We start from the raw sequence: 27952 nt of genomic DNA, 5'->3' as shown, positions 1-27952 counted from the left end.
TTTTCTAGTATTTTAGTACTTTGTGCTACTGAAGACTTCAAAGGGATAATGAGCAAAGGGCATACCAAGAACTTGTTATAAGGCACTTTATTAAAATAAAAGTGCTTACATCCCTTTAATGTATTAATCTATTTCCTGAATAACATATGGAATATTGAACAAATAACTGTACACCAATTGTGCTTCCTTACAGTAGTAGGAAAACAGTATTACTGTAGTAGTTTGTTTACTCCTCCCAACTTCCCTTTTACATTTTTGCTCACCATGGTATTGCCTAGAGCATAGTTAATTGTTCTTAAAAGAAAAAAAAATTTCTTCCTAGTGTTCTCTAATAGCAATTGCAAAATGCTACAAAAACCATCAAACAAAATCAAAATAAGAATTCCAGGTAACTTAAATTAACACCAGTGTTGAGAAAACCATTTTTATTGTCATCACCACCCAGCATATTTGTGCTGGATTATGTACCAAATGGCCAGATCTTCTAAAGAACATCTACATAACATTTCTTTCATGTTTCAAGAGATGAAAATAACTGTACAAGGTTAAGTACAAAAGTACACAAGACAGCGGACACGAAATATCCATGTATGAGATTTTATCCCACCTGCAGCTTTTATATATTTGAAAAGTAGAATTCATGAACTAAAAAATATTGTCCTTCTATAGTCCTGTCAAGTTTAATGGAAGTGTGTTTAACCTGATTACAACACTAACACCAGTATCACTGATCTGATATTTACAAAAAATCGTATTTTTCAATAAATTAAAGTCAATGCAACACCCATGCAAGCTAGAATGCTAGCTGTTTGGTGAACAAGGACCTGACATCAGAACCAGAAGTCCATAAAGTCTCAAATATTAAGTCTGATCTCTTTCAAACTGCATCCATTCCTCGCATTGATGATGTGAAACCCAATCCCATTCCTCTTTGTGTGTGGGTTTGTGATCTTGCCATTTCATACTGAGCATCTAGGTTTCTAAATACTTCTTCCTGTTGCTTCAAAGTCTTGTAACTTTCTTCATCAACTGAGCTACATCCAGCTTCGTCTTCACTCTAAATATCAAATAAAAAATATATTATTAAAATAATAAATGGAAGTGGGAATAAGGTGTTCTTTTCAACTGATAGACTGATAAATTACATTTTTAGAATATGTATTTGACCTCAATTATTTAGCTTCCATTCATTCAGCACCTATAGAGTGCAAGGCAATGCCCTTCCTAGGTATTGGGATTAAGCCAGGATATAACACAAATCAACTTCATATTAATGGGTATGTAGAACATACCTTTAAATAAGTAAAGTCTAGAAGAAAAGCAAAAAATGCTATTTTTAAAAAGCAAGGGAGGGGATCCCTGGGTGGCTCAGCGGTTTAGCACCTGCCTTTGGCCCAGGGCATGATCCTGGAATCCTGGGATGGAGTCCCGCATCAGGCTCCCTGCATGGGGACTGCTTCTCCCTCTGCCTGTGTCTCTGCCTCTTTCTCTGTGTCTTCCATCAATGAATGAATAAATAATTTAAAAAACAAGGGAGAAAGGACTCAAAAAAGTTGACACTTGAGCAGAGACCAAACCAAAGCATGATGTAGGGAGCTGAGGGAAGAAAAGAAGAGGGGAAGCTTAGAACACCTGGGTGGCTCAGTTGGTCAAGTGTCTGCCTTTGGCTCAGGTCCTGATCCCAGGGTCCGGAGACTGAGCCCCATATTGGACCCTCTGCTCAGCAGGCAGTCTGTTTCTCCCTCTCTACCCATCCCCTTCTGCTTGTGCTCTTTCTCTCAAAAGAAATACAATCTTAAAAAAACAAAAAACCCCAAACCAAACAAAAACCAAAACAGCCAGCTCAGTGCAGCTTAGTTTAAGCCAATATGCCTTCAGTGAAAAACCAACTCCCTTAAGTAATAATCAATACCTGAGTGTCTGTGAACTTTTCCAGGTTTTTTTGTTTTTTTTTTTTTTAAAGATTTTATTTATTTATTCATGAGAGACAGAGAGAGAGGCAGAGACACAGGCAGAGGGAGAAGCAGAGATCCATGTAAGGGAGTCCCTTGTGGGACTCGATCCCGGAACTCCAGGATCATGCCCTGAGCCAAAGGCAGACGCTCAACTGCTGAGCCACCCAGATGTCCCTCCAGGTTTTTATTTATTTATTTTTTTAATTAATTTTTCCCTCCTCCAGGTTTTTATATGAAATCTAGTACTGGAACTGTACCAACAAAGCCAAACAAAAAAACACCAAGAAAAATAAAACCCAAAACCAAAAACCTGTATCTTTAAAAAAGCTTGCTGGAAATTTTAAATATTGTGGTCTTACTCCAAGAACAGTTAGCTTTAAATGAGCATATTAAAAAAAAAAATAATTTCCATTTACAAGTTCATTTTTATTTACTTAGAAAAGCTTATGATCGGAAAAAGGTTCACCTAAGGTATAAAGTTATAACCAACAAACACGTTAAATTGAATAATTTGTCTTGTCAACTACTGATAACGTAATTCTGTCAAATTAATCTGAAGAAAAATCAAAAGAACACCAGAAAGTACCCAGGGTTCACACATTACTGAAATAAATTTTAGGATGAGGACCAATGTTAACCTGAAAATGCTAATATGAATTCTAATTCAAAGTGTGTAACTTGGGATCCCTGGGTGGCGCAGCGGTTTAGCGCCTGCCTTTGGCCCAGGGCGCGATCCTGGAGACCCGGGATCGAATCCCACATCGGGCTCCCGGTGCATGGAGCCTGCTTCTCCCTTTGCCTATGTCTCTGCGCCTCTCTCTCTCTCTCTCTCTCTGTGTGACTATCATAAAAAAAAAATAAAACAAAAAAAATTAAAAAAACAAAACAAAACAAAACAAAAAAAAAAACAAAGTGTGTAACTTACCTTAATACCCATTAATTTCCTGAATTTGACATTTTGGTCCTTGTTTCCAAAATTCAATTTTTCCCATATTTCAGCAGATTGGGATTTATCCTGTAAAGAAACAGTGACTTTTATAATTCATAAAATTTAGCTATCTTTTATTAGGATATTAAATCTCTGTAATAAGGTCTAAAAGAAACAATAACATTTATAGCACTTTATCAGTGTTTATAATTATTTTTTCTATCACAAAATAATGAAGCAAAACAGAATTAAGTGCTTCATAATATATCCTTTATGAAAAAGTCTAAGTCAAGAAGCATCTTTCCCCCTTATAAACATAGGGGAATACTGTTTTGCTTTGCATTAATACTGGTTTTCTTAGATTATGATTTTCCAACATTAATTTGTGTGGTAAATTAAAAAATATTACGATCAGGTTTTCAGAAGAAAAATAAACCCAATCTTTTCCAATCCAAATTTGTTTTCCTAAACAACTGCTAATTAGGAATAAATGACAAAAGAGGGGAATTAAAAAACTTACCCCTTCTTTTTTGCCTTGCCAAAGCATTTTCCTTTTTTTCTCTTGTTCAGCAAACTTCATTGGATTCACAGCTGCTGGGTTATAATAGCTAGGTACAGCTATTCCGGTCTCTGCCAAAGCTTTAGCCTGCAGGGCAGCCATTTGAGCTGCCATAGCTATCTGAGGAGTTACTTGCGTTCCCGATGCCAACAAAGCAGCAACATTGAGAACAGAACCTCCGGTGGCTGCAGCTGCTAAAGAGGAGTTCAGCACAGATTTTACTTATTTTTTTTAAGCACAGATTTTAAAACTAACCAAAGCAACGTCCTGATTTACATTAGTGCGTTTATATTTAAGAACTAATCTATAAGAAAGCACTAACATCTTCAAAATAAATGCAGGTTTATAAAGCAATTAGCATTTTAACAAAATGTATTGTATATATTTGTAATAGACATTTCTAGATATTATCCCTTATATATACTAATACTTTATATGTCTACAAATATAAGAATTCTATAAATAGTAAAAAGATTTGTGATTTCAATGAAAATGGAACTACGGTACTTGTATCTAAACTTACAATAAAAACTATTTGTATGGTTCTTTAAAAGCTTACAAAATGGTTATTTAGACATTCATTTGAAAGTCTTTCATTGGGCTCTGCACTTAACAGGGAGTCTGCTTGGGATTCTCTCCCTCTGTCCCTCCCCCAGGCACATGCTTTCTCTCTAAAATAAGTAATCTTAGAGGAAAAAAAAAAAAAAAAAAAGGTTCCTCGGTGACTCAGTCAGTTAAGCATTTGATTCTTGATTTTGGCTCAAATCAAGATCAAGGTTGTGAGATAGAGCCCTGCACTGGGTTCCACACTGGGCATGGGGCCTGTTTAGGTCTCTCTCTCTTTCTCTCCCTCTACCCCTCCACCCCTAAAATTAATGAATAAAGGTAAGTTGTACAATTTCTTAACATTAAAAAAAAAATTTATTATTTTAAACTAATCTCTACACCCAACATGGGCTCCAACTCACAACCTTGAGATCAAGAGTCGCATGCTCTACCAACTGAGCCAGACAGGTACCCCAATTTGTACAGTTTTAGATTCTTAAAAAAATTTTTAAGAAGATTATTTAGTCATGAGAGAGACAGAGAGAAGCTTAAACATAAAAAAAGGCAGAGAGAGAAGCAGGCTCCATGCAGGGAGACTGATGTGGGACTTGATCCTAGGACTCTAGGATCATGCCGAGCCAAAGGCATCCCAGGCGTCCCAATTTTTTATTTTTTTTTCAAATATTTTGAGTAGAGACAGCATGAGCAAGAATGGTTGGAGGACGGGGCGGAGGGAAAGGGAAAAGCCTTTCCACTCTCCACTGAGCAGGAGCCTGATGGCATAAATTAAGCCGAAGGCAGGCACTTAACTCACTGAGCCACCCATGTGCCCCAATTTTAGATTATTTCAAGAAATACCAATTTACTAGGAATGTCAAAAAGCCAACAAAAAAACACCTTCCAAATTACATTTCATGCAATTCAACAAACTCTCTTTGATCGCCTTTAGTCATTCAGAGGCAATGTTTGTGTTATGTCTAATAACCTAATTTCTTTTTTTAATAAAGATTTTATTTATTAATACACACACACACACACACACACACACACACACACACACAGAGAGGCAGAGACACAGGCAGAGAAAGAAGCAGGTTCCATGCAGGGAGCCCGACGTGGGACTTGATCCCAGGTCTCCAGGATCACACCCCAGGCTGCAGGCGGCGCCAAACTGCTGCGCCACTGGGGCTGCCCTAATAACCTAATTTCTTACCTCAGTTCAATCATCATCTTTAATAAACTGCATTTTCCCAGAAATCATGACTAAAAGACATGTGCAGTCATGGTTAAAGTGTTGTATGAACAAGAACAGTGACTGTTTACATGCCAAAATCATGTGCATCAACCAAGTAAATACACGTGCAGGGACCCCTGGATGGCTCTGAGGTTGAGCGCCTGCCTTGCCTCAGGCCATGATCTGGGAGTTCAAGGATCAAGCCAAACAATGAGCTCCCTGCATGGAGCCTGCTTCTCCCTCTGCCTATGTCTCTCTCTTATGAACACATAAATAAAATCTTAAAGAAAAAACAAACAAAACAAAAAAACCCACACATACATGAAGTACTTATGAGGCATGAAAAGTTAACATTGAAAATAAAATGTTCACATTTCAATAATAACAACAATAATAAAGAGGTTTACAGTGTGCACTGATGGGTAGAGCAAGGATCATGGGTGATTTGCTTCCTATTATTTTTCTCAACGTTTTAGATTTAGATTTTCTACAAAAAATGCCATACTTCCATAATAAATAAAATAAATTACCTGCAGCTATTTCTTGTTGTTTTTGTTTTTCAACCATTTCCTTTTCTCGCTGTTCTTGTAATTTCTTTGCTCTTTCCAACCTATCAAAAGCAATTTCAATGCATTTAAAATAACACTCAATATAAACCAGTATTTATCTTTGTATTTCTCCATATGTATAGACATGACACACATTTTACATAGATTTTTAAATTAAGTTTAACACAATTTGGTATCTGTATGTGTGGGGGGGAAAGCATTTACTCTTAATACAGTTACTGTTAGAGAATATTTCAATACTGGTTTAAGAAAATGTTTTCCTTTTGAATTTTTAAAAAAGATTTTATTTATTTGAGATAGAGAACTGCAAGGTGAGTAGATGGAGGAGGAGAGGGAGAAGCAGGCTTCTCTCTGAACAAGGAGCCCAATGCAGGGGGCTGGATTCCAGGACTATGGGATGGGGACCTGAGCTGAAGGCAGATCCTTAACAGACTGAGCCAGTCAGGTCTCTCTCAATACTGGGTTTCAACATTTTATTTTATTTATTTATTTTTTTTAAGATTTATTTATTTATTCATTCAGAGAGAGCGGAGAGAGAGGCAGAGACACAGGCAGAGGGAGAAGCAGGCTCCATGCAGGAAGCCCGACGTGGGACTCGATCCCGTGTCTCCAGGATCACACCCCGGGCTGCAGGCGGCGCTAAACCGCTGCGCCACCTGGGCTGCCCGGTTTTCAACATTTTAAAGTGGAATAGCCAAAAAACCAACCAACCAACCAACAACAAAAAACCCAGAAAGTTTTTTTTTTTTTTTTTCCCCAGAAAGTTTTTAAACACAGTTCTCACAGGGAATTGTTTTAAAAAGTAAAAATTACTCAACCTTTATCAGTGGCTACAGGAGTAAGAATAAAATTACATCTTGCAATAATGACATATTGAGAGCTGAGAAAATCTTAGTAGAGTATGTTAAAAATATTAAACAATGTTTACAGAATTATCTACATGCTTCTTAGGGGGGAGGCTGATACAGGATAAGGTCAATCAAAATATGCCAATTATGACTTTTGTATCTAAACAGACTTTTAAGTTAACAAAAATTTAAAAAGCCAAAAATAAAAGAGGCAGAAACCCTATCAGCCATTCTCTACAATCTAATAAAATGGGGGGGGGGGGGAACCTCAGTATTAGAGAATGAACTTTCAGCAGCTTAAATTCATCATTAGCAAAAGAACAGGAAACATGAAACAAATTCATCCTCAGACAAAATAAAAATTGTCCACACTAAATTTATTAATACATATACTAAATGTGCTGTCAAGACAGTATCTACTTCTCATACAACAAACTTTAAGTGATATCTTCGTGAGTTCCTGAAAGACAAATCCCTTTTCAAGACCCTTTAACTCTCCAATCTTAAGTTAAAAGCAACTCCTCCCTTCCTCCTTTAAAGTGTATAAAGGGGCAAAGATTAAGGAAAAGGTTTTTATTATTTTAGAGCACTATGGGTAGTGAAATGGCATTGGCTTTATCAATGAAATTTACATAAAATGAATAATACAGTTTTATTCCCTTTTACTAAGCACACGTACAAGAAAGACACAGTACTATGACTCGATTTTGTCCTTGAGAATAAAAGTTTCTGATTAGGGGTAACATTAAAATTTTGGCACACAAATATCAAAACTATTTTCAAAGCAGTTTAAAAATTCTGTCCTAAAAAAAAAAATAAAATAAAAAATAAAAATATTCTGTCCTTATTAAAAAAAAAAGGAACAACAAAAACCAGTCTATATACTGTAGTTTATTAATAAAAGATCTCCCTTCAAATTTCAACTGTAGCCAAGGAGCAACCTAGTATTCTTAAATGAGTTATTTCATGTAAACTTATCATCTGAAAATAACTAAATAGATTATTTTTCTTAAGTTTTAGAGGCTAGTAACAACTTCAACTTTAATAAAAGCCAAAAATTAAAACACAACCAACTTATAATAGACTTTAGGGCTTAAAAAAAATACTGGTCACACGTAACAGACCACTCATTATAATTTACTTCAAGTATTATTTAGTTCTGTTGAGTTTAGTTTCAGAAAGAAAATGATTGACTACTACTGGTGCATATTTAAAATGGCCATTGCAGGTTGGAATTAACACCATTCACTAAGGTGAATGGAATGAAGAAGGGGCGAGCTCACACCTTTGCTGCTGCTGCTGTTCAGCTGGAGTTTCTGCCAGGCTGGGTTCACAGGGCAGCAGCCCATCAGCTTACATTGTGATAACTGTATTTTTGTAATGAAAAAAAAATACAAACTCAATTTCATAAGGAAAAAAACCCCAAAATCAAGAGTATAGTTTTCAGAATATGGGAAAACCTGCAAACAAGTGCTTGGATTTTACTTTACTTCTTGCCTTTCTACATGAGGCAGTTCTTTCAAGGGTTTTGCACATTTTGGCCAGACAGCCCTGCTGTGTGTAGTCCCACCAATTACCAGAATATTTTTGAAATGCTACAGAATTAAAAGATACAATGATCTTGCTATGCTATCAGCAGTAAAATTTACAATATCCAATAAATCACCTTGTAATGTTTATTACTTGCCACTTTTAAAATAAGAAACCTATTGAGAGAATTGTTTCAGACTTTGTTTTCTTGAGGAAGAAAAACAAAAGGGACAATGAACTTTCAGAGGCAAAATTTAAGATTTCTTGAATCAGATTTAAGATTTCTAAAAAAGTTTCAATTGCAAACCAAAAAATATTTAGGAGCTTAAATTTGATAAAAATGAATTAGTTAATGAGGAAAAACAGAGAAACTGCTGCTGACATTGTTATCTTTCCAGTTGTACAAAGAGGCAAATGTTAAAATGAGAATTGACATACTTAGTTCTAGATCAGAATTGGCACAGAATGTATCATTAACAGATTTAATTATTTGACTTAAACTCTAAAAGCATTTTTGTCCACACGATTACCTACTTCAAGTTGAAAAAGAAAAATGCATCAAATAAAAATATACCTACCTCCTAGCTAAAGCTTCCTGTGCATCCATTGCTGTGTTTCTGCCTCTGAAGGGAGGTGGACTAGGAGTTCGGCTTAAACTTCTGCTAAATCTTCTTGGTTTCTCAATTCTCTTCTTTCTATCTCTGTAAACAGGCATTTCACACATTGCAATATGGCCAAGCAGTAATAGTTTAATCCAAATCAATTATAGTTACATAGGTTGAACAGAAATGAAAATAGTAGCCAATATATTAGGAATCCTTTCCTCTCCACCTCTGTCCTCCAGCTTCCACAAAGTATGGAAGTCCTTTGAAAATGCTAATCTTCTGTAAGTTCACTTAACCATCCCTGTTAGACATTTAAGATGTTTTCCAATATTTTGCTATTACGCCCACTATAACAAAGGCTAGCTTTAATACACACATCAGTCGTTTTACATTCATGTAGGTCAATATGCAGGATAAATCCCTAGTAGTGGATCCATAGTTCAAATGTTCCTACTATTTTACTCTACAGTGAATTAATTTGTACAAAACAAAACAAAAACAAAAAACAAAAACAAAAAAAGGCCCCAAGCACATAATCATGAAAAGAATTAGGAAAGATAAAAAAATAGGCACTGACCAGAAAAAAATAGAGTAGCAGTGGTCAAAATTAGAAATGCCATAAATGATGTCCTACATTGCCCAGATGGAAAATAAAAAACTAATGATAATTAATGGTGAAATTATTATTTATCCTAAGTCCACTAAACTTCATAATTGACAAAGCTCAAATTAATAAACTACTAACAAATTAGGGCAGCCCCGGTGGCTCAGCGGTTTAGCGCCGCCTTCGGCCCAGGGCGTAATCCTGGAGACCTGGGATCGAGTCCCACGTCGGGCTCCCTCCGTGGAGCCTGCTTCTACCTCTGCTTAGGTCTCTGCCTCTCCTGAATAAATCGATAAAATCTTTAAAAAACTGATAAACAGTAGCAGCTCTTTCTGCCCATGGGTCCTGTCCCTATGCTTTAATAAAACCATTTTGCACACACACAAAAAAGCAAAAACCAATTACCTGATTAACAAGTGATAAGCTAAGTCACAATAAGTAACATAGTCTATATTTCAGTCTTTATAGACTAACCTGAGGAATAAACTAACAAAAACAGCTTTAATTATTTAATATCAGTATCTGTGCATATGCACTATTAACAATTGATGTAAGTAAATAGACTAAATATATTCCTGATTATTTATAAAATTTTCTGTAGTTCTCTTTACTGTACTTCCTGTCTCAACAAATTAAAGCTTCCTCTCGATCAAGACAGGTCTGAATTGGGCAGCCTGGATGGCTCGGCGGTTTAGTGCTGCCTTCAGCCCAGGGTGTGATCTTAGAGACCCAGGATCAAGTCCCAAGTCAGTCTCCCACATGGAGCCTGCTTCACCTTCTGCCCTCTCTCTCCTCTCTGTTTCTCATGAATACATAAATAAAATCTTAAAAAAAGAGAGAGAGAGAGAGAGAGAGAGACACAGTTTTGAATTAAGCTCAACTTTTTGAGTACCTGAGATAATATATACATGCTATATGCGTGGGTAAAGTATGTATATTGACTTTGCATTCAGACATACTTGGGACTTGATCCTGATCATTTAATAACTTTTTACCATTTAATAACTATGATTAGAGAATTTCTGGCCAAGTTACTTAAGCTCTCTAAGCCCAAGAGATCTTAACTCACAAAAGTTGTTTTGAAACTGAAATGACCTAGTACATGGAAAAGAGTATTGATGTAACACATAGTGTATGGCGGATAAGCAATAAATGTAAGCTACTGTGATTATACAATTAACAATTCAACATTCAAAACAACTCAATTTTCTTTTTTTAAAGAACAGAGGGAGAAGCAGGCTCCCTGCAGGGAGTCTGATGTGGGACTCGATCCCAGGACCCTAGGATCATAACCTGAGCCAAAGGTACATGCTCAACCACTCAGGTGCCCCAACTGAAATAATTTTAATAGAGGATTATTTCTACCTGCACTTTAAAGAAGATCTGATTGATTACATATGCTATCTAAGGTGTTTAGATTTGTTATTGGTCAGAATGTTATTGAAAGAAGATAAACATTGGGCAGCCCCGGTGGCTCAGCGGTTTGGCACTGCCTTTGGCCCAGGGTGTGATCCTGGAGTCTCACATCAGGCTCCCTGCATGGAGACTCTTCTCTCTCTGCCTGTGTCTCTGCCCCTGCGCGCCCCCCCCCCCCCCCCGCCGTGTCTCTCGTGAATAAACAAATAAAATCTTAAAAAAAAAAAGAAAAAAAGAAAAAAAAGAAAAAGACGATAATAACCAGACCCTGTAAGGGACCTATCTGATTTTATTCAAGATGACAAATACTTACCGACTTCTACTCCTTGTTCTACTCCTGCTTCTACTCCTATGCCTGTGTCTTGATCTTGAACGGGAACGAGATCGGATCCTACGTTTTCTTTCCCTGCTTCTGGATCGTGACTTCTTCCTCTCTCTGCTTCTGGATCTTGATTTCTTCCGCTCCCTACTCCTGGATCGAGACTTCTTCCGCTCTCTGCTTCTACTACGATGACGCCTGAAATTTAAGCACACAAATTTAAAGGTATTTAGTGCTGTGTCTTTTCCAATTACAGACATTATGAATTAATTATCTGCAGTGTGTGCTGTCAAGCCAGGCAATAAACTGCTCTGCATTGTGTGTAGAAAGGATAATTGAGCCTTCTAAGGGAAGAAGTTCTAACAAATGAGCCTTTATTCTTGTTTGATGATGTCTGAGGGGCATGATAAAACTACATGTCAAAAATGCAATGAACCCTAACTCAAGATTCTGTTTAACACTTTAAAGTCTATTAACTGTCTTACTGAAGTATTTATGCAACTTAAAGATGATATTGAAGTTAATCTACTACTGAAAAATTTTGACCCAATCAGATACATCATATGTATGTGTATTTCCACAGAAAACTCCAAGCATATGTTAAACATTGGCTTACTTTCTTTTTTGGAAGATTTTATTTATTCATGAGACACAGAGACATAGGTAGAGGGAGAAGCAGTCTCCCCTGTGGGGAGCCCAATGCAAGACTTGATCCCAGGATCTCGGATCATACCCTGAGCCAAAGGCATACACTCAACCACTGAGTCACCCAGGCATCCCAACATTGGTTTCTTTAAATAAAAATTCTGGGAGGTGGCTCAGTTGGTTAAGTGTCTGCCTTGGTTTGGCTCAGGTCAGGATCGCAGGGTCCTGAGATCAAGCCCCACATCAAGCTCCCTGCTAAACAGGGAGATTCTCCTCCCTCTCCCCCTGCTTTGCTCTCTCTCAAATAAATAAGCCAAATCCTTAAAAAACAAAACAAAACATACTTGCTAATTGAACAAGTTAATCAATCATAATCATCCTTTATCTCCTAGCCTTGAACACCATTTTTGCCTTTATCAGAAAATGCTCCAAAGATTTCAGCTATAAGCAGACATTAGTAGGCAAAGGACCACATTAGTGGTCAAGCTACCAAAAAAAATTTCTTACTTTCTAATCTAATTAAGATTGTTTGGGGAATCCCTGGGTGGCGCAGCGGTTTGGCGCCTGCCTTTGGCCCAGGGCGCGATCCTGGAGACCCGGGATCGAATCCCACATCGGGCTCCCGGTGCATGGAGCCTGCTTCTCCCTCTGCCTGTGTCTCTGCCTCTCTCTCGTGACTATCATAATAAAAATTAAAAAGATTGTTTGGGTATCTCTGGGTTCATGAGTAGCTTTGCATAATATAGCTCTTTAAATGGCACTAACTTATAAACACCAAAAACTACTTACCTTTCACGAGACCTAGATCTTGAATGACTTCTGCCTCTTGATGACTTTCTTTCTTTGCGTTTGTGTCTGTCCTCGCCGTTTTCAGATGAATTTAGTCGCTCTCTTCCTTTATCAGAAGAATGTTCTTTATCATTATGTTCCTCAGACTTGTGTTTCTTAGATGATTTATCTTTGGATTCATGTCTTCTTGCCTGTTTTAAGAAGAAGTTGGTTCTTTCAGGAAAATAGTGCAACAAAGAGAGTTAGTATGGGTTATCAGTAGACAAAAATGTTGTGATGCAACATTAGTAACCTTAGGAGTGTGTGGCAAATAAAAAAAAAATGATCTAGTTTCACATCACCCAAATGTTGCTGATGAATATTACTAATCTTGTCTTTATAAATCTCAAAAATGCAGTTTCCTCCCCAAAATAACATAATTAAAACAATGATTTTCAATGTTGACAATGATTTTCAATGTTAAAATAATACTGAAAAACCCATTATCAGAAAAAGAGGAATTCCTGATGTTTCTTTTATCTAAAGGAATAAGGGAATTACATATATATCAAAACTTTCAAAATCTTTCAACAAACCTTTTAGAGAAACATCATATATACACATATACATCAACTTCTAAAACCAGAGTACATATTATTTTAGATTTAAAAACTTAGCAATAATGAAGATGATCAGGACACAAAGAAATGCACCGGAAAACGCATTTCAATTAGGTAGCTAAATAAGATTAGTCTTACTAATTATTAGTATTTTCTGCAACTTTAAATTACTTTACGCAGAGTTGAAGTGTCCTTTTTATAGCTATACTGCCACATCCTCTCTAAAAGACGGCTCTTGATTTTTCTCCCAAAGTCTAAACTGTGATGAAATCACTTTTCATCTTGCAATATCCCAACGAGCTTGAAGTTCTATTACATTTCATGTACCTAGGGCAGAAAATGGCAACCGTATCTGTTTTAATTTTTATGAAATCAAATTAGGCATAACATAATTAATCCCTAAACCATTATGTAATATAGATTTCTTCCATACTCTGAAAGATTAAAAACCAAGGCTTTTGCTTTCACAACATATGCATTCAGAGACTGAGCTAAAATTAATTGCATGATCAAGTCTCCATCCTACACTCACGTACCAAATTAGGAAGTGATAAACTAGATCTCCTCATATTAAGTTGGCAAATCCAACTTTTAGCTAAAGCTTAAAATCCTTGACATCTCGAAATCACAATTTTAAAGCTGGAAGGAAACTCAGATCCTCTTAACTCCCCTTAAGTACAACTAAGATCTAAAGTCACAAAGCTACATGGTAGCAGCTGAACCCAGACCCCATGGTTCTTCTTATGCCCAGGCCACTGCTTTTCTACCACAACAGGACACTTAACTCATGTTTCCCAAAACAGACCAAAACATTTTTCTTTCCACTCAAGATTAACTTTCCTTAAAAAACAAAAAACTTGGCCAAACATTTTGGAACATGCATGATATATCTGAAAAGAATCATAGAACGTTATTTAGTATTTTGCAGAAAAGAGACCTGGAGACAGCTAAATTTTAGTTTCATTGCCAGTTCTCTATAATAAGAACTTACAAAAGTATTTCCTTGTTTTTGCCATATAGTGGCAAACTGGAAAAGCTTTAAGTGGTTCAACTTCCAAAGGTTTTATAGTTATTTCAAACCAGTTTTCCAAACATAACATTACTATTAATTAAAAAAAAAAAAAAAACATTAAAACCCTTAACTGATTTAAGATATACTTAAGGGAAATAGGAGTTTGAATGACTAATAGTTACCTTATCATGAAGTAGGCTTATTATTTTGCTATCTGAGTCTGCAGCGTCTTCAGTTCAGTCTCTTCGCGCATTAGCACGCTGAGTATGATTTATTATAGAAATGTTATCATGTGAGCTAAACAAAATAGTCATTTTCACAAAAACTCTCCTAAATTAAAAATTTAACAGAGCTTCCATTAGGGGAAGAGGTGAAGTCCCTGCCCACATTTTTTTTAGGAGTCCCTTGCCCAGCCCCCATAAGACTCTTCTCCTCCCTTTTTGGTTCCTACTTCTGTTCTTCCTTGTTGGCTCATTCCTGGTCTTCTCAGGTGGGCAAGCAAGTTAACTCCTTTGCAATACAGGTGCTGCCTTTCTTTTTCCTCAAGTTTTGCTGTCACCGCCACCTTTCCAGCTGTCCCTCACAGACACTTTTATTTCAAAATTCAACACTATTCTTAGGGAAACGGAAATTGCTGCTAATGAAAAGAGGATTCGCATTCTCTTCCATAAAGAAAAAGCCCACAGGTACCTAGGTTATTGCTACTTAAAGATGATTGCTATATGAAAATCCTGAGCAGTCGTCAGGTATAAGGAGACTCGGGACCTCAGATTAATGGAAGCTCTGTGTGACAGGCCTAAAAAAACCAATTATAATCTTCATATGAAATTTTTATTGTGAATATTTTCACAACATAATAAAATTAATAGTTTTTGAATGAAATTTTCATATAAACAACTATCTTCTTGAATAATGATGAATCCATATCATGCTTATTTTATAACCCAATTAACCTTTTAAATTTCAAGTTTTCGTACTTACCTTGATAATATCATATATCACACAAACATTTCTACCAGATACTTTACAAGTATTTTAAAGTGCCTATTCACTACAAAGTGTTAATTACCTCTTTGCTTCTGCTCCGGCTCCTGTGTTTTCTTCCTTCATTATCTGCAAATACACATAAAAATTCACCATAAACAAGATACAGAAACATCTCAAACACAAATTCCAATATTCAAATAAAGGACAATTTCCAACCCATTTTACTAAATTAAAATTCTACTTACTATTTTCCAAAGACTATTTTTTATGGCAGGGTGAGTTTATTCTACCAAATACCACTGTGTGTATGAGAAACAAATCAAGCAATCTGAATAAACCAAAATATAACAGAGTAAGCAACCTGCCACCCCAAACCTTCTGAGGCAAGTCAAAAACAGATACTCTCTTTCAGTTTGTCATAGATTCTTAATTCACAGAACATACTGACTAGCCCATCTTGTTTTCCACTGCAGAGAAAATTTATAAAGGGACATGTCAGAGGTAAACATGAACAAAGAAAACAAGAATGCAAGAGAATAAACAGTTTGAACTATATTTGGCATTAGTCAAAGGGTGCTATAGTTTATTTTTAAAAGATTTCATTTACTTATTCATGAGAGACACGCAGAGACATAGGCCAAAGGAGAGGGAGAAGCAGGCTCCCCTAGGGATCACACCCTGAGCCAAAGGCAGAGCTCAACCGCTGAGACATCCAGGGGTCCCAGGGTGCTATAGTTTATTTATTTATTTAAAGATTCCATTTACTTATTCATGAGAGACAGAGGAGACAGAGGGGGGTGGAGGGAAGGAGGGGCAGAGACACAGGCAGAGGGAGGAAGCAGGCTCCCTGCAGGAAGCCGGATGCAATCCAGGGACTCCAAGATCACCCTCTGGGCCGAAGGCAGGCGCTAAACCAACTGAGCCACCCAGGGATCCCCAAGGGTGCTATAGTTTAGATGCTCAATTAACCTCTTCATTAAATAGCCACACTAATTTAAAAAAAATACAAAAAAAAAATAAAAAAAATAAAAAAAATACAGCAGAACATCTTACTTTCTACAGCACATCAGTCTAATTCTTTTTCAAGTAAACAAATAAGAAACATCTTAAAATGCCCAAACCTCTTGTTTCAGAAACATTCTAACATTAAATGAGAAACAAAGTTAAAAATGTTATTGTAACTTACATCAAAATGTTAAAACAATTCTGAATAATATATCACTGCCCAGATACATCTTTCAAAATATTTTGCCTATGTTGAAAGCATGAAATTTAAACGTCTCAGGGTAAAAAACCTACCCCCTCCCCAAAATCTCAGGATACAACACAATTTTGCCTATGGACAAGTTATAAAATTTCCGCATGAAGACATTTATGTTTCTCAGAACTGAAAAGTTCTCCGGAAAATTACCAATGTACTTTATTCATTTCTCAACTAGAAAGAATATGTATTAATTATATAAAAAACTAAGTATGAGTCTTATACACACAACGACATGGATTTTAACAAATGCTGATAGTGGTAATTAGTTTGCAACAATTCATACCTGACTTTCGTTTTCTTTCTCTTGACCTTGATCGTGATCTTGAATAATGATGTTTTGAGGCTCTAGGAGAAATAGATACATCTGACTGCTCTTTTTTCTTATCTCTATCTGGGGATGTCTTTTCTGGGGCTAGTCCATCTCGCTCTGTATCACTAGCCTAAAAGTTTAAATAAAGAGAAATGATTATTAAGTTCTTAATCATATTTAAAATGTTTTTAATTTCTTAAAAGAGGAGGAAGAGAATAGAAAATCATCTCTGAGTTCTACAAAATTAAAGGCCAATTTCTAAATAAACATTATTTGTACCTAATAAGCCCGAATAGATTGAAATGACTAACCCAATAACAGAGACTAATGTCCTTAACTTTCAAAAATCATTATTTTCATAACTTTCAAAACAATAGGGGAAGGGGAACAATCAGGGCTCCAAATATTTCCAATTAACTATTCAAGCAGAGAAAATATAGCCCATTTTAGATTTGTAAAGTCATTTACCTGACTTTAATGAATACTTTTATTTTACATTAGCAAAAGCATTTAAAAACGAACTGGTAAAATTTATAGAGACTTAAGTATGTAAAAATCTAAGAATAGCAGAGAATGCTTCTAGATTATAAAAGAATAAACAAAATTAACTTACCTATCTGAGAACCCAATCTTAATTTCATTAACCCTCTTTAATGAAAACAGCCCCTTGGCACAGTGCTGCTGCAAAATATGGTCTGCCTCTCCTCACATATGCTCTGGGCTATGGAAACATTAAGTTGTTTCTGCTTTAAAGCATTTTATAAATTTTCACAATGCAAATTTTGTAAAGTTAAAAAAGTACACATTCTTTCCAAAGAGTCCTTTAATTAAAAAGAGGTTCCTCCATCTAAATATCAGTTCCCTGTTTTCCAGTTTACTTGCTCATAACCAAGTACTCAGCACAGCAATCAATCAACAGATGAAGAAATGAATTCCTGTTAACTTGTTTTCAATTAAAAAAAGAGGATTTCTGAGGCTCTGTTGAAATGTGTCATCCAAATAAGAGTATCACAAAAAGCCCACTGATTTAAATGAGTCCTAGAAAAAAAGCTGTGAAAAGCTAAAACCTGATTCCCGAGTTGGATTTTGACAAAAAGTAGAGGAAACAGTTTCAGTATGTGGAAGGTGGACTAGTTGGCTTTTGAACTAAGAAGGATTTTTACATTTTTGAAAGGATTAAGCAAGCAAGGAATGGGACAGAGACTCTATATGATCCATAATGTCTAAAATATTTACTACCATACTCTTTACAGAAGAATCTGGATTGGATAAATAGGGATCACTGTACATTTTCAGCAGGAGGAATAATCACAAGGCAACGAACTCCTTTCCCTTAGGAAAATTAGTCCAGGAAAAAAAAAAATGAAAGGAAACTAAAAGGGGAGTAATTTAACAAAGTGTGAAGAGATTGCATTATCTCAACAACTAAGAATCACAAATGTGCCAAACTCAATGCTAGACTCAGAATAAGATGACAAAAAAGAGATTTACAAGCTTAGCTGGGATGACAGACATAAACGTGGTAAGCCTCTAACAATGGTAAAACAAAACAAAACAAAACAAAAACCCTCAACCAAGCACAGAGGAAGCAACTCATTACTGGAGAGGCTACCAATCAAGCATTAGTGCCTTCTCCAGTTTTCTATGTATGGGTGATTTCTGGAATCATAAAATTTTTGTGATGAAAGCTTTCATCACTTATAATAGAGTTCAATTTTCTGATCTTACAGAGGAGATCCAGCAACATGACCTGCTTTCCCTTAAGATGGTACTTTAGCTCTTTGCTGTCTACTACTAATAAATAGTGCTGTATCACACAATCAAGGATAGTTCTGATTTTCACAACATTAGTCATTTTCTTTTAATTCTGATTTTCATCATTATCCTTACGAACTATTTCAGGCATGTCTGTGATGTTGTGACTGGTAGAGCTTACATTTAGTAAAATAAAGCAACTGTGATAACTTAAGCACTGCTATCACTTCTTTCAGTGCATGAGCCTTTTCTGCCGAAAACCAGCATTCTTGAGCCACTGGCACAACTCATTAACTTTTACAGAGATCATGACTAGAACTGAAGGAAAAACAACAACAACAAAAAACCTTCATATGGAAGTCAGCTCCAGCTCACACAGTACAAATTTTCAGTCAACAATTTACATGCTTAACATTGCAGAAGCCTAGCAATAGGGAAGTCAAAGGCATCCTGTAATACAAAGCCAATAACTTACATCAACCACCTATTTTCACCTGTAAAATATACAATAGAAAAACAAAAATCACCCTACCATTATAGATTCCGAATGATAGGTGGCCACTTTGCCTACACAAAACTTTTATTTCCACGATGCTATTTTATAGTACCCTAATTAAAAATATCCAAAAAATAAAATCAATTGAAGAAAATTTATCTGATGGGACGCCTGGGTGGCTCAGCAGTTGAGTGCCTCCCTTGGCTGGAGAATGATCCTGGAGTCCCGGAATCGAGTCCCACATCAGGCTCTCTGCATGGAGCCTGCTTCTCCCTGTGCTCGTGTCTCTGCCTCTCTCTCTCATGAATAAATAAATAAAATCTTAAAAAAAAAATTTCTCTGAAAATTTCTAAGCTTTACTTCGAATTATCAGGGATGTACATAGTAAATCTTAAATCTAACTGCAAAACTGTCCTCTATTTTAGCACTTGTTTTAGAAGGCCACTACCATTACCTTAACATTTATAATTTGTTTAAATCTGTAATAATGCTCACGACAGCACACAAATCTTTTTTCCAGTGCGAAGAAGGTACCTTGGATTTAATAGTAGGCCACTTCTCCAGGGGACTGTCTTTTTATTGAAGGAGGTACTGCAGGACCAAATGTTTGTTTGAACTGACTTCATTTTTTAAAACATTTGAGCCCAAGTAAAACACCACCATTTTTAAAATACATTAAGAGGCCTAAAACACCACTTAAACCATGGAAAACACTACTTCGATTAGTTGCACAAACACCAAACAGCCCAGCTGTTTGAAACCGTAACAAAAATCGGTTAATTCAATTAGGTACTGGGGGAGGGGAGTGCAGAAACCATCTCGATTCCAGATAACCCCAATGTTTAGGGGATTATCGGTACAAATTTTTCGGTACGTTTACAGTCCTACTTAGTTTTTAAAATGAATAAATAGAACTTCCTAGTCAGTGGAAAGGAACACAAAATGCTTGCGTTTTCCTTTTAACACGGGAAGAAAAATGAAGTAATCACAATAACGCGCGCGACCCACCAGAATTGGGCATCTTACACCCAAAGCATGCTTTTTTAAAAACTGTAGTTCTTATTTAAAATTAAATGGGTCAAGAAAGGGTGCTTAAATCTAAAGAAACGCCAATATTAAGGCTTTATTATGCTTCTCAAAGATTTCAAAATGATTACATCACGAGCCGCTTCGGAAACGGAACAATCAGAATTCGTAGTTCCAAAGGCTCCTCGTAATTAAGTAGAATTTTTTTGCTCCCTTTGAGCAACACCTTCCTCAGCTCCATACTAAGAAATAAACTAAGGTTTTCAGAGACAAAACAATAATAATAAGGGAAAAAACAAAACGTTACAAGTCGATTCTCTTCTCCCATTTTACCCCCTTGCAGACAACGCCTTTCTGACCCAATACTTTTCAAAGACCCCCCCCCCAGCCCTTTTCTCTTTTCCCCAGTCCTTCAACACGAACAAATAAATTCCCAAGCCCTAATGAAACTCAGTATAAAAACGACCAACAAAAGTAAGCTAAACTGGAGGCCGCTCTGTGGGTCGAACAGAATAGAGAACTAGGAAAAGAGAGGAAGAAAGTTCTGGAAGAAAAAAAAAAAAAAAAGACACTCCCTGCGGCTCCCCACCCCCACCAACACCGCCTCATTTCCCCCTCCTTACAGTAGGCAGCCATGATGGCGGGCGCAAAAGAAGGCCGCGACGCCATTTTGTCCACACACACGCGCGGACAACAGCTCTGGGAACAGTTCACCCAGTCTTTGGAGGGTATCAAGAAAATATCCCTGGCTTTAAACTCAAGAATTGGCACCTACCGCCATAGTCCAGAGTCTTGGCCGCTAGGGCGGCGCCTCCACTTGCCGCTCTCAACAGTACCGGCCGCCCAGACGCTTCGCCACAGACTAAATCGCTCGCGCGAGAGACCCGGATGGCACAAAGGGGCTGAGGCCCGGCGCGTCGCGCAGCTTGCTGGGAAAAAAAAAGTGTCGATAAGAGTCTCTATAGCAACGCGATTCGAGGAGCTGATTGGTTGTTATTTTGAAGAGGGCGTGTAAGGCCAGGAGTGGGGCGGGGCCAAGAATACACCCTAGAATGTGCAGCCTGTAAATCGGAACGGGTGGAATTTAGGGTGGGTCAACGTCCTCTTTCGATTCTAAAGCAGTTTTGGCCCCTTCCGGCCGCTGTAAAAGGGGTTGGGCCTAGTGTTCTCCCGCCAATTTAAATCCGTGGGCTCTAGACCCTGAAGATATTAGGGACAGTTGTGGGCGGCGGGAAGAGGAGTGGTTTATTTGAGTGTTCTGCTTTAGGTTCTTCTGTTGCAGGTGAGGAGGGGGAAATGCGCTGCTGTAGAGATGCGGGGGGTGGGTTCAGGTCGAAGTAACAGCGACCTCAGCTAAGTTTGGGGGTTTTCTCATCAAGACCGCTGGCGGGAGAGGGTTTGAAGTCGGTTCTTGCTGGTCGGTTGTCCAGCTGGGGAAGTTTGTGCTTGGGGGCCTGACACTCATTTCGCTTAATTCGCTAATCGGTTCTTCACCCAGCAACTCGACTGATTTCAAATCGTTAACCAAATCAGGTCACTCGTGTGCTTAGTGTCTTTCCCCTGTAGCAGCGACCATAAAAACCCAACCTTGAAGTCGACCATTCGTTTAGCTTCTTCATTATTTCCATTTTTGCTGAGGCCCGGCAGCCGTCCCAAACTCGTTACAGCCTCTGAGCCTTTGCACTCGGCTTGCATCTCTGTTCTCCGCGAACAGCTCTTGGAATCTTTCCTTTCCCTACCAGGTACTTCTCATGCGACCCCCCCCCGCCCCCCAAACTGAGCATCGTTTCGTTCAAAACCTTTGGTACTGTTTGTAATTATGCACTTATATAACAGTTAATAGGCGTGAATTTGAATCTTCTCTAACTATTGACTCGCTTTAGGTGACCTTGGCTATTTTTTTTTTTTAAGACTTTTGTTTATTCATGAGAGGGAGAGAGGCAGAGAGAGAAGCAGGCGCCATACAGGGAGCCCAACGCGGGACTCGATCCTGGGACTCCAGGATCACACCCCGGGCCGAAGGCAGGCGCTAAACCGCTGAGCCACCCAGGGATCCCCTACCTTGGCTATTTATTTCATACCTGGCTTGTGTCTCTCTGCTTTAAGATGGATTGTTGTGCCGATTAAATTAGTAAAGCACTGAAAATTATCTTGCATATTCAATACATATTAACTAATTTAAAAAAAATTATTCATGAGAGGGGCAGAGACCTAGGCAGAGGGAGAAACAGGCTCCCTGTGGGGAGCCTGATACGTACTGGATCCCAGGCCCCCAGGGTCACGACCTGAGCCAAAGGCAGACACTCAACTACTGAGCACCCAGGTGCCTCACATGTTAACTATTTTATTTGACCTTCCTAAACGAATATAAACTTCATAATGGTAAAGGCCTTTTCTGTCTTCTGGGCTGTATTCCTACTCCTAGAAAGAACAGTGCCTGGCACAAAGTAGACATCAATAAACATTTGTTGAACAACTGACTGTGACAGTACTTGAAGGTTGATAATATTTCTCTGTTGTTTTCAGATGTGGGACATAGAGACCTGTAAAAATTCACCCCAACTTGTCCCTCCTGTCTTAATTTCTTCCCAAATCCCACCCAAACACTGGCCACTAGAATTACTGTCTATTCTAACATTGTTTTATACCCTTGCTCACATTCTTGGTAAGAACTCTTTTCCTATATTTAAAAACATATGACCGTAGCCTAAATGTTACCTGCTTCCACTAATGAATATAATAAATTACCTAACACTTAATATTGAGTGCTTACCATGAACCAAACATTGTTCTGTAAATATTCAAAACTTATAACCTTTGCTTATAGGTACAGCTATATTTTCCTATTACAGAGAATTAAGGAACAGAAAGGTTACATTGCTTGCTCAAGGACAAGTAGTTGTAAATAAAAAGTACCTTTCCTGTGCTGTGTAATAAAATTTTGTTTTATTATTTTTTAGAGATTTTATTTATTTATTCATTAGAGACACACACACAGAGAGAGGCAGAGACACAGGCAGAGGGAGAAGCAGGCTCCATGCAGGGAGCCCGATGTGGGACTCAGTCCTGGGTCTCCAGGATCATGCCCTGGGCTGAAGGCGGTGCTAAACCACTGAGACACCTGGACTGCCCTGGGCATATTCTTTGGTTCAGTCAGAAACCAAATCCAATTCTTCCCCTTTCCCCTTACCATTTTCATTTACTGAACAATACTAGAAACATTAATGGATATTTTGAAAAGTTCATCTGGAACCTTAACCATCCTAAGATACCCCATATAGTCTGACTTTAGAGCTTCCACTGTTTATCTCTATATTGCTTAAAGGTGTATTTCAAATGAAGACGTTATAATTTTAAGCTAGGCACACAAAATACTGGAAGCTCTAGGATACATTGGTGAGATCAGATTGGTCTGTGTTCCTAAACTAATACATTTTTCTCTGATGATTATTATAGTTAGTTCCATTTATCTTATTGGTTGAAGTATGTGGTGACTCGGGATCCCTGGGTGGCGCAGTGGTTTGGCACCTGCCTTTGGCCTAGGGCGTGATCCTGGGGACCCGGGATCGAATCCCATGTCAGGCTCCCAGTTCATGGAGCCTGCTTCTCCCTCTGCCTATGTCTCTGCCTCTCTCTCTCACTGTGTGCCTATCATTAAAAAAAAAAAAAGTATGTGGTGACTACTGAAATCACACAGAAAAGTCAAGACACAGAAAAGTCTTGAAAAGTCTTGACTGATGTGTGTATACATACATATATGTATATTTTTTTTTACTAAACCTTTTCATTTCCCAAGGAATTGTATTCAATGCAACAATATAATTTGTTCTCTACATGTTGTCACAGGAAAAGTAGTGGTTCCTGGTTCAGGAAGACAATCTCAGAAATATGTGGAATGATATTGAGCTGTTGACAAGTGATGATACAGGAAGTGGGTACCTAAGTGTTGGCTCAAGAAAAGAACACGGAACTGCTTTATATCAAGTTGATTTGCTAGCAAAGATCACCTCTGAAAAGGTAATGATTATGATGCTGATTATTTTCATTTACAGTGCTTTTGCTGAGTGCTTAGTAAGCTCAGTAGTCACACAGTAAATGTTCTGTATATATGCATATAGCATTTTCTCAGGGAATCAAGGTTCAGTCTCATATTACTAGAAATTTCCATCTGAATTCTCCCTTCATTGTCTTAAGATCACTATATCCAAAACTGAACATTTCATAGCTTTTCTTGATATTTGGACAAATAGAATGTAAATAAACAAAGAATAGCTACACCACCTTAGAAAATAAATCATTACCACTAGACTTGAAGCCCCAATCCCATGTTCCCCCAGTACTCTACCCCTGAGTTAAGCATTCTGCTGAGGTTGATATGTATCCTTTCCATGCATTTCTTTCCACATATTAATTTTCTTCTTTTAACAATAATTCTAGGGATGCCTGGGTGTCTCAGTTGGTTAACCATCTGCCTTCAGCTCAGGTCATGATCTCAGGGTCCTGGGATCAAGCCCCACATCAGGCTGCCCACTCAGTGGAAAATCTGCTTGTCCCCCTTCTTCTGTCCCTCTCCCTATTTGTGCTCTCTCTCTCTTTCTTTCTCACAATTAAATAAATAATATCTTAAAACAGTAATTCCATTCTCAGTCCAGGCTTGAAACCTTATTTTTTGCACCTTATAGAAAATATTACAGTTTTTTTTTAACTTGGGTTTTCTTTTTTTTCAAAGATTTTATTTATTCATGAGAAACACACACATACACACACACACACACACACACAGAGAGAGAGAGAGAGAGAGAGAGAGAGAGAGAGGCAGAGACACAGGCAGAGGAAGAAGCAGGCTCCATGCAGGGAGCCTGATGCAGGACTCAGTCCCGGGACTCCAGGATAGTGCCCTGGGCAGAAGGCAGGCGCTAAACTGCTGAGCCACCCAGGAATCCCCTAGATTTTCTTTTTCATTTTTTAAAATATTTTTATTTATTTATGATAGAGAGAGAGAGGCAGAGACACAGGCAGAGGGAGAAGTAGGCTCCATGCCCTGGGAGCCCAATGTGGGATTCCATCCCAGGTCTCCAGGATCACGCCCTGGGCCAAAGGCAGGCGCCAAACCGCTGCGCCACCCAGGGATCCCCTAGATTTTCTTTTTCAGTAATTTGTCTGATAAATTTTTGTAAACAAAGGGTTTTTTGTAAAGAAAGTACATCTGATTTTTATTTATAGCATAGCCCAGGATCCCTTCATTTCCCTTAGTAAGTCAATGTAATATTTAATCCTCAATTAAGAAAAAAGGTTTCAATAAAAAGAAGCAAAATATTAGAGACAAGAGTTGTATCTTCTAGGGCTTGAAAGGAAGGGCCTCTTCTGAGGACCTTCATAAAGGACCTCAAATGTTGACTTTTGGCTTTTTTTCAACTGAGGTTCTATATGTATTCAAAGAAACTAGCTGATAGGATTTTTAAAAAATGTACCATTCTTTACACAGCTTGCATACTGTTGTTGGACTTTACTGCCTTAGTAGACTATGAATCACAGAATTTGTAAATGTTAATTATGAGTAGTACAAATAAATTATTTTCTTTGGTATTAAATTGTTTATTAAAAGCAAAAATTTTAATTTAAGGTATATTAAAAGTTCTGTAATGAGAAAATAGCATTTATATTTGAGAATATCAGGAGCCTCAAAACATGGAAGTGGCCTAGGCCTCTCTTGAGCTCTGAGGACTCCTGTTGAAAAATAATAGTATGTGTGTATTAAGCTTCAAATTCAGCAAAGAACTAAAATTCTCTTATTAGCTTGGAGTATCACTCATCACTCATAGCAAATACTATGTTCAAAACCCTATGCTAGGGACACCTTGGTGGCTCAGTGGTTGAGTATCATCCCACGTCTAGGGATTGATCCCACGTCTGCGGATTGAGTCCTGTATCGGGCTCTCCAAGGGGAGCCTGCGTCTCCCTCTGCCTATGTCTCTACCTCTCTCTCTGTCTTTCATAAATAAATAAATAAATAAATAAATAAATAAATAAATAATAAAAATCTTTAAAGGGGGAAAAAAAAACCCTATGCTAAACACTTAGAATATAAGGTAACCTATTATCCCATTATTTTAGGATCTTTCCTTAAAGTGAAGCCGACAGGATACCAGCCATAAAAGCTACTTAGTTGTGCAAGTCAGTATATGCTAAATATCAAATGAATGGTACAGATTTAAATGCAGTCTGAATTCAGAGGAAGGAGAGCTCATTGTGAGTGGGGACAGTTTAAAGAGTCTTTCATAAAGAAAGTAGCACTTGGGCCATTAGAGAAAGAGAAAATGGAAACACAACTTACCAAAATTTGTGAAGTGCAGCAAACGCAGTGCTTACAGGAAAATGTATAACATTGAATGTATATGTTAGGAAGAAGAGAGATCTAAAATCAATAATTTAAGTTTTTTGCTTAGGAAACTAGAAGAGCAAATGAAATCCATAGTAAGCAGAAAAGAGAATAATGGAACAGAAATCAATGAAATTGAAAACAGGAAATCAGTAGAGAAAAATCAGTGAAACCAAAAACTATTTCTTTGAAAAGATCAGTAAAATCTGTAAGTCTCTAACCAGGCTTACTTAGAAAAAAAGAGAGAGAACACAAATTACTAATATCATGGACATTAAATGGATAATCAAGGAATTCTAAGAGCAACTCTATGCCCATAAATATGATAACCTCATGATATGGACCACGTCCTTGAAAGACATAATCTTCCAAAACTCACACAAGAAGAATTAGACAATCTGAATAGCCTCCTATCTATCAAAGAAATTATATGAGTAATTAATAACCTTCCAAAACCAGTCCCAGAAAGAACCAGTCCAAATCCCAGATGAGTTCACTGGTGAATTCTACCAAACATTTAGGGAAGAAATATACCAGTTTTCTACAATCTCAGAAGATAGAAGCAGAGGGAATACTTTCTAACTCATTCAATAAGCCCAGCATTACCCTAACACCCAAACCAGGCAAAGACGTTACAAGAAAACTATAGGCCAGTATTTCTCATGAACAGAAATGCAAAATTCCTCACAAAACACTATAATATATATGTGTGTATATATATATATATATATCTCAACAGATTAAAGAAAAGTCACATACTCCTATCAGTAAATGAAAAAAAGCATTTGAAAAAATCTAACAATCATGATAAAAACTCTCAGTAAACTAGGAATAGAAGGCCGCTTACTCCATTTGATAAAGAATATTTATAAAAAACCTGCAGCTGACATCATACTTAATGGGAAGAAACTAGAAACTTTCCCAGCAAGATCAGAACAAGGCAATGATATCCTTCTCACTACTCTACTCCTTTTCAACATCATACTGGAAGTCCCAGCTAATTCAATAAGAAAAGGAAATAAGAGATATACGGACTGGGAAGAAAGAAAACTGTCTTTGTTCACATATGATTGTCTATGTAGAAAATATGAAATAATTGACCAAAAAAACTCCTGAAACTAAAACAATTATAGCAAGATTGCAGGATATAAGGTTAATATGCAAAAGTCAGCTGCTTTCCTACATGCCAGAAATGAACAAATGGAATTTGACATTAAAAACACAATAAAGGGGGATCCCTGGGTGGTTCAGCGGTTTAGCGCCTGCTTTTGGCCCAGGGTGTGATCCTGGATTCCCGGGATCAAGTCTCGCGTCGGGCTCCCAGCATGGAGCCTGCTTCTCCCTCCTCCTGTGTCTCTGCCTCTCTCTCTCTCTCTCTCTCTCTCTCTCTCTCTATGTCTATCATAAATAAATAAATCTTAAAAAAAAAACAACAACACAATAAAGGGGATCCCTAGGTGACTCAGTGGTTTAGCGCCTGCCTTTGGCCCAGGGTGTGGTCCTGGAGTCTCGGGATGGAGTCCCACGTTGGGCTCCCGGCATGGAGCCTGCTCCTCCCTCTGCCTGTGTCTCTGCCT

The 27952-nt window shown here is 37.6% G+C and overlaps 2 protein-coding genes across 10 annotated transcripts in view; one reads left to right on the top strand and one right to left on the bottom strand.

Annotated features, from left to right (window-relative positions):
* Window positions 1–72: 72 nt before the first annotated feature.
* On the bottom strand, window positions 73–20929 carry RSRC2 (arginine and serine rich coiled-coil 2). 4 transcript variants are annotated; one of them, XM_038574914.1, is made up of 10 exons: window positions 20772–20929; window positions 16693–16849; window positions 15228–15271; window positions 12548–12760; window positions 11108–11311; window positions 8748–8870; window positions 5753–5832; window positions 3404–3636; window positions 2881–2970; window positions 73–1057 (listed from the first exon to the last, which is right to left on the bottom strand). In XM_038574914.1, the coding sequence occupies exons 2-10, from the start codon at window positions 16771–16773 to the stop codon at window positions 878–880; spliced, it is 1248 nt and encodes a 415-aa protein (XP_038430842.1). In that variant the 5' UTR covers window positions 16774–16849; window positions 20772–20929; the 3' UTR covers window positions 73–877. The 4 variants fall into 4 exon arrangements, with proteins under 4 accessions (XP_038430842.1, XP_038430840.1, XP_038430841.1 ...); XM_038574912.1 differs by having other exon boundaries at window positions 12548–12738; XM_038574913.1 differs by having other exon boundaries at window positions 3404–3633; window positions 12548–12738.
* A 15-nt stretch (window positions 20930–20944) lies between these two features.
* Window positions 20945–27952, top strand: part of KNTC1 (kinetochore associated 1) — a 79589-nt gene continuing 72581 nt past the window's right edge. For 4 of the 6 annotated variants that reach the window (XM_038574909.1, XM_038574911.1, XM_038574910.1 and 1 more), the window contains exons 1-2: window positions 21008–21278; window positions 23843–24013. In XM_038574909.1, coding sequence (XP_038430837.1) covers window positions 23885–24013 — 129 coding nt within the window. In that variant the 5' untranslated portion in view covers window positions 21008–21278; window positions 23843–23884. Of the gene's footprint in view, window positions 21279–21360; window positions 21739–23842; window positions 24014–27952 lie in introns of those variants that run through there. The other 2 variants (XM_038574908.1, XM_038574907.1) reach the window with 2 other exon arrangements.

The sequence above is a fragment of the Canis lupus genome, chromosome 26 (genome assembly GCF_011100685.1).
Source record: "Canis lupus familiaris isolate Mischka breed German Shepherd chromosome 26, alternate assembly UU_Cfam_GSD_1.0, whole genome shotgun sequence".
In the NCBI taxonomy this organism is placed as follows: domain Eukaryota; kingdom Metazoa; phylum Chordata; class Mammalia; order Carnivora; family Canidae; genus Canis; species Canis lupus.
The sequence above is the reverse complement of the archived record's forward strand: the minus strand, read 5'-3'. Positions and strand labels throughout refer to the sequence as shown.

What these genes read in the sequence shown, in the direction of transcription:
- RSRC2 (XM_038574912.1), bottom strand. An exon ending in AGAAAGAAAACGAAAGTCAG is followed by an intron (nt 15,272 to 16,692) that starts GTATGAATTGTT and finishes GTGTATTTGCAG; the next exon opens with ATAATGAAGGAAGAAAACAC. An exon ending in GGAAATTAATGGGTATTAAG is followed by an intron (nt 1,058 to 2,880) that starts GTAAGTTACACA and finishes TTTGATATTTAG; the next exon opens with AGTGAAGACGAAGCTGGATG.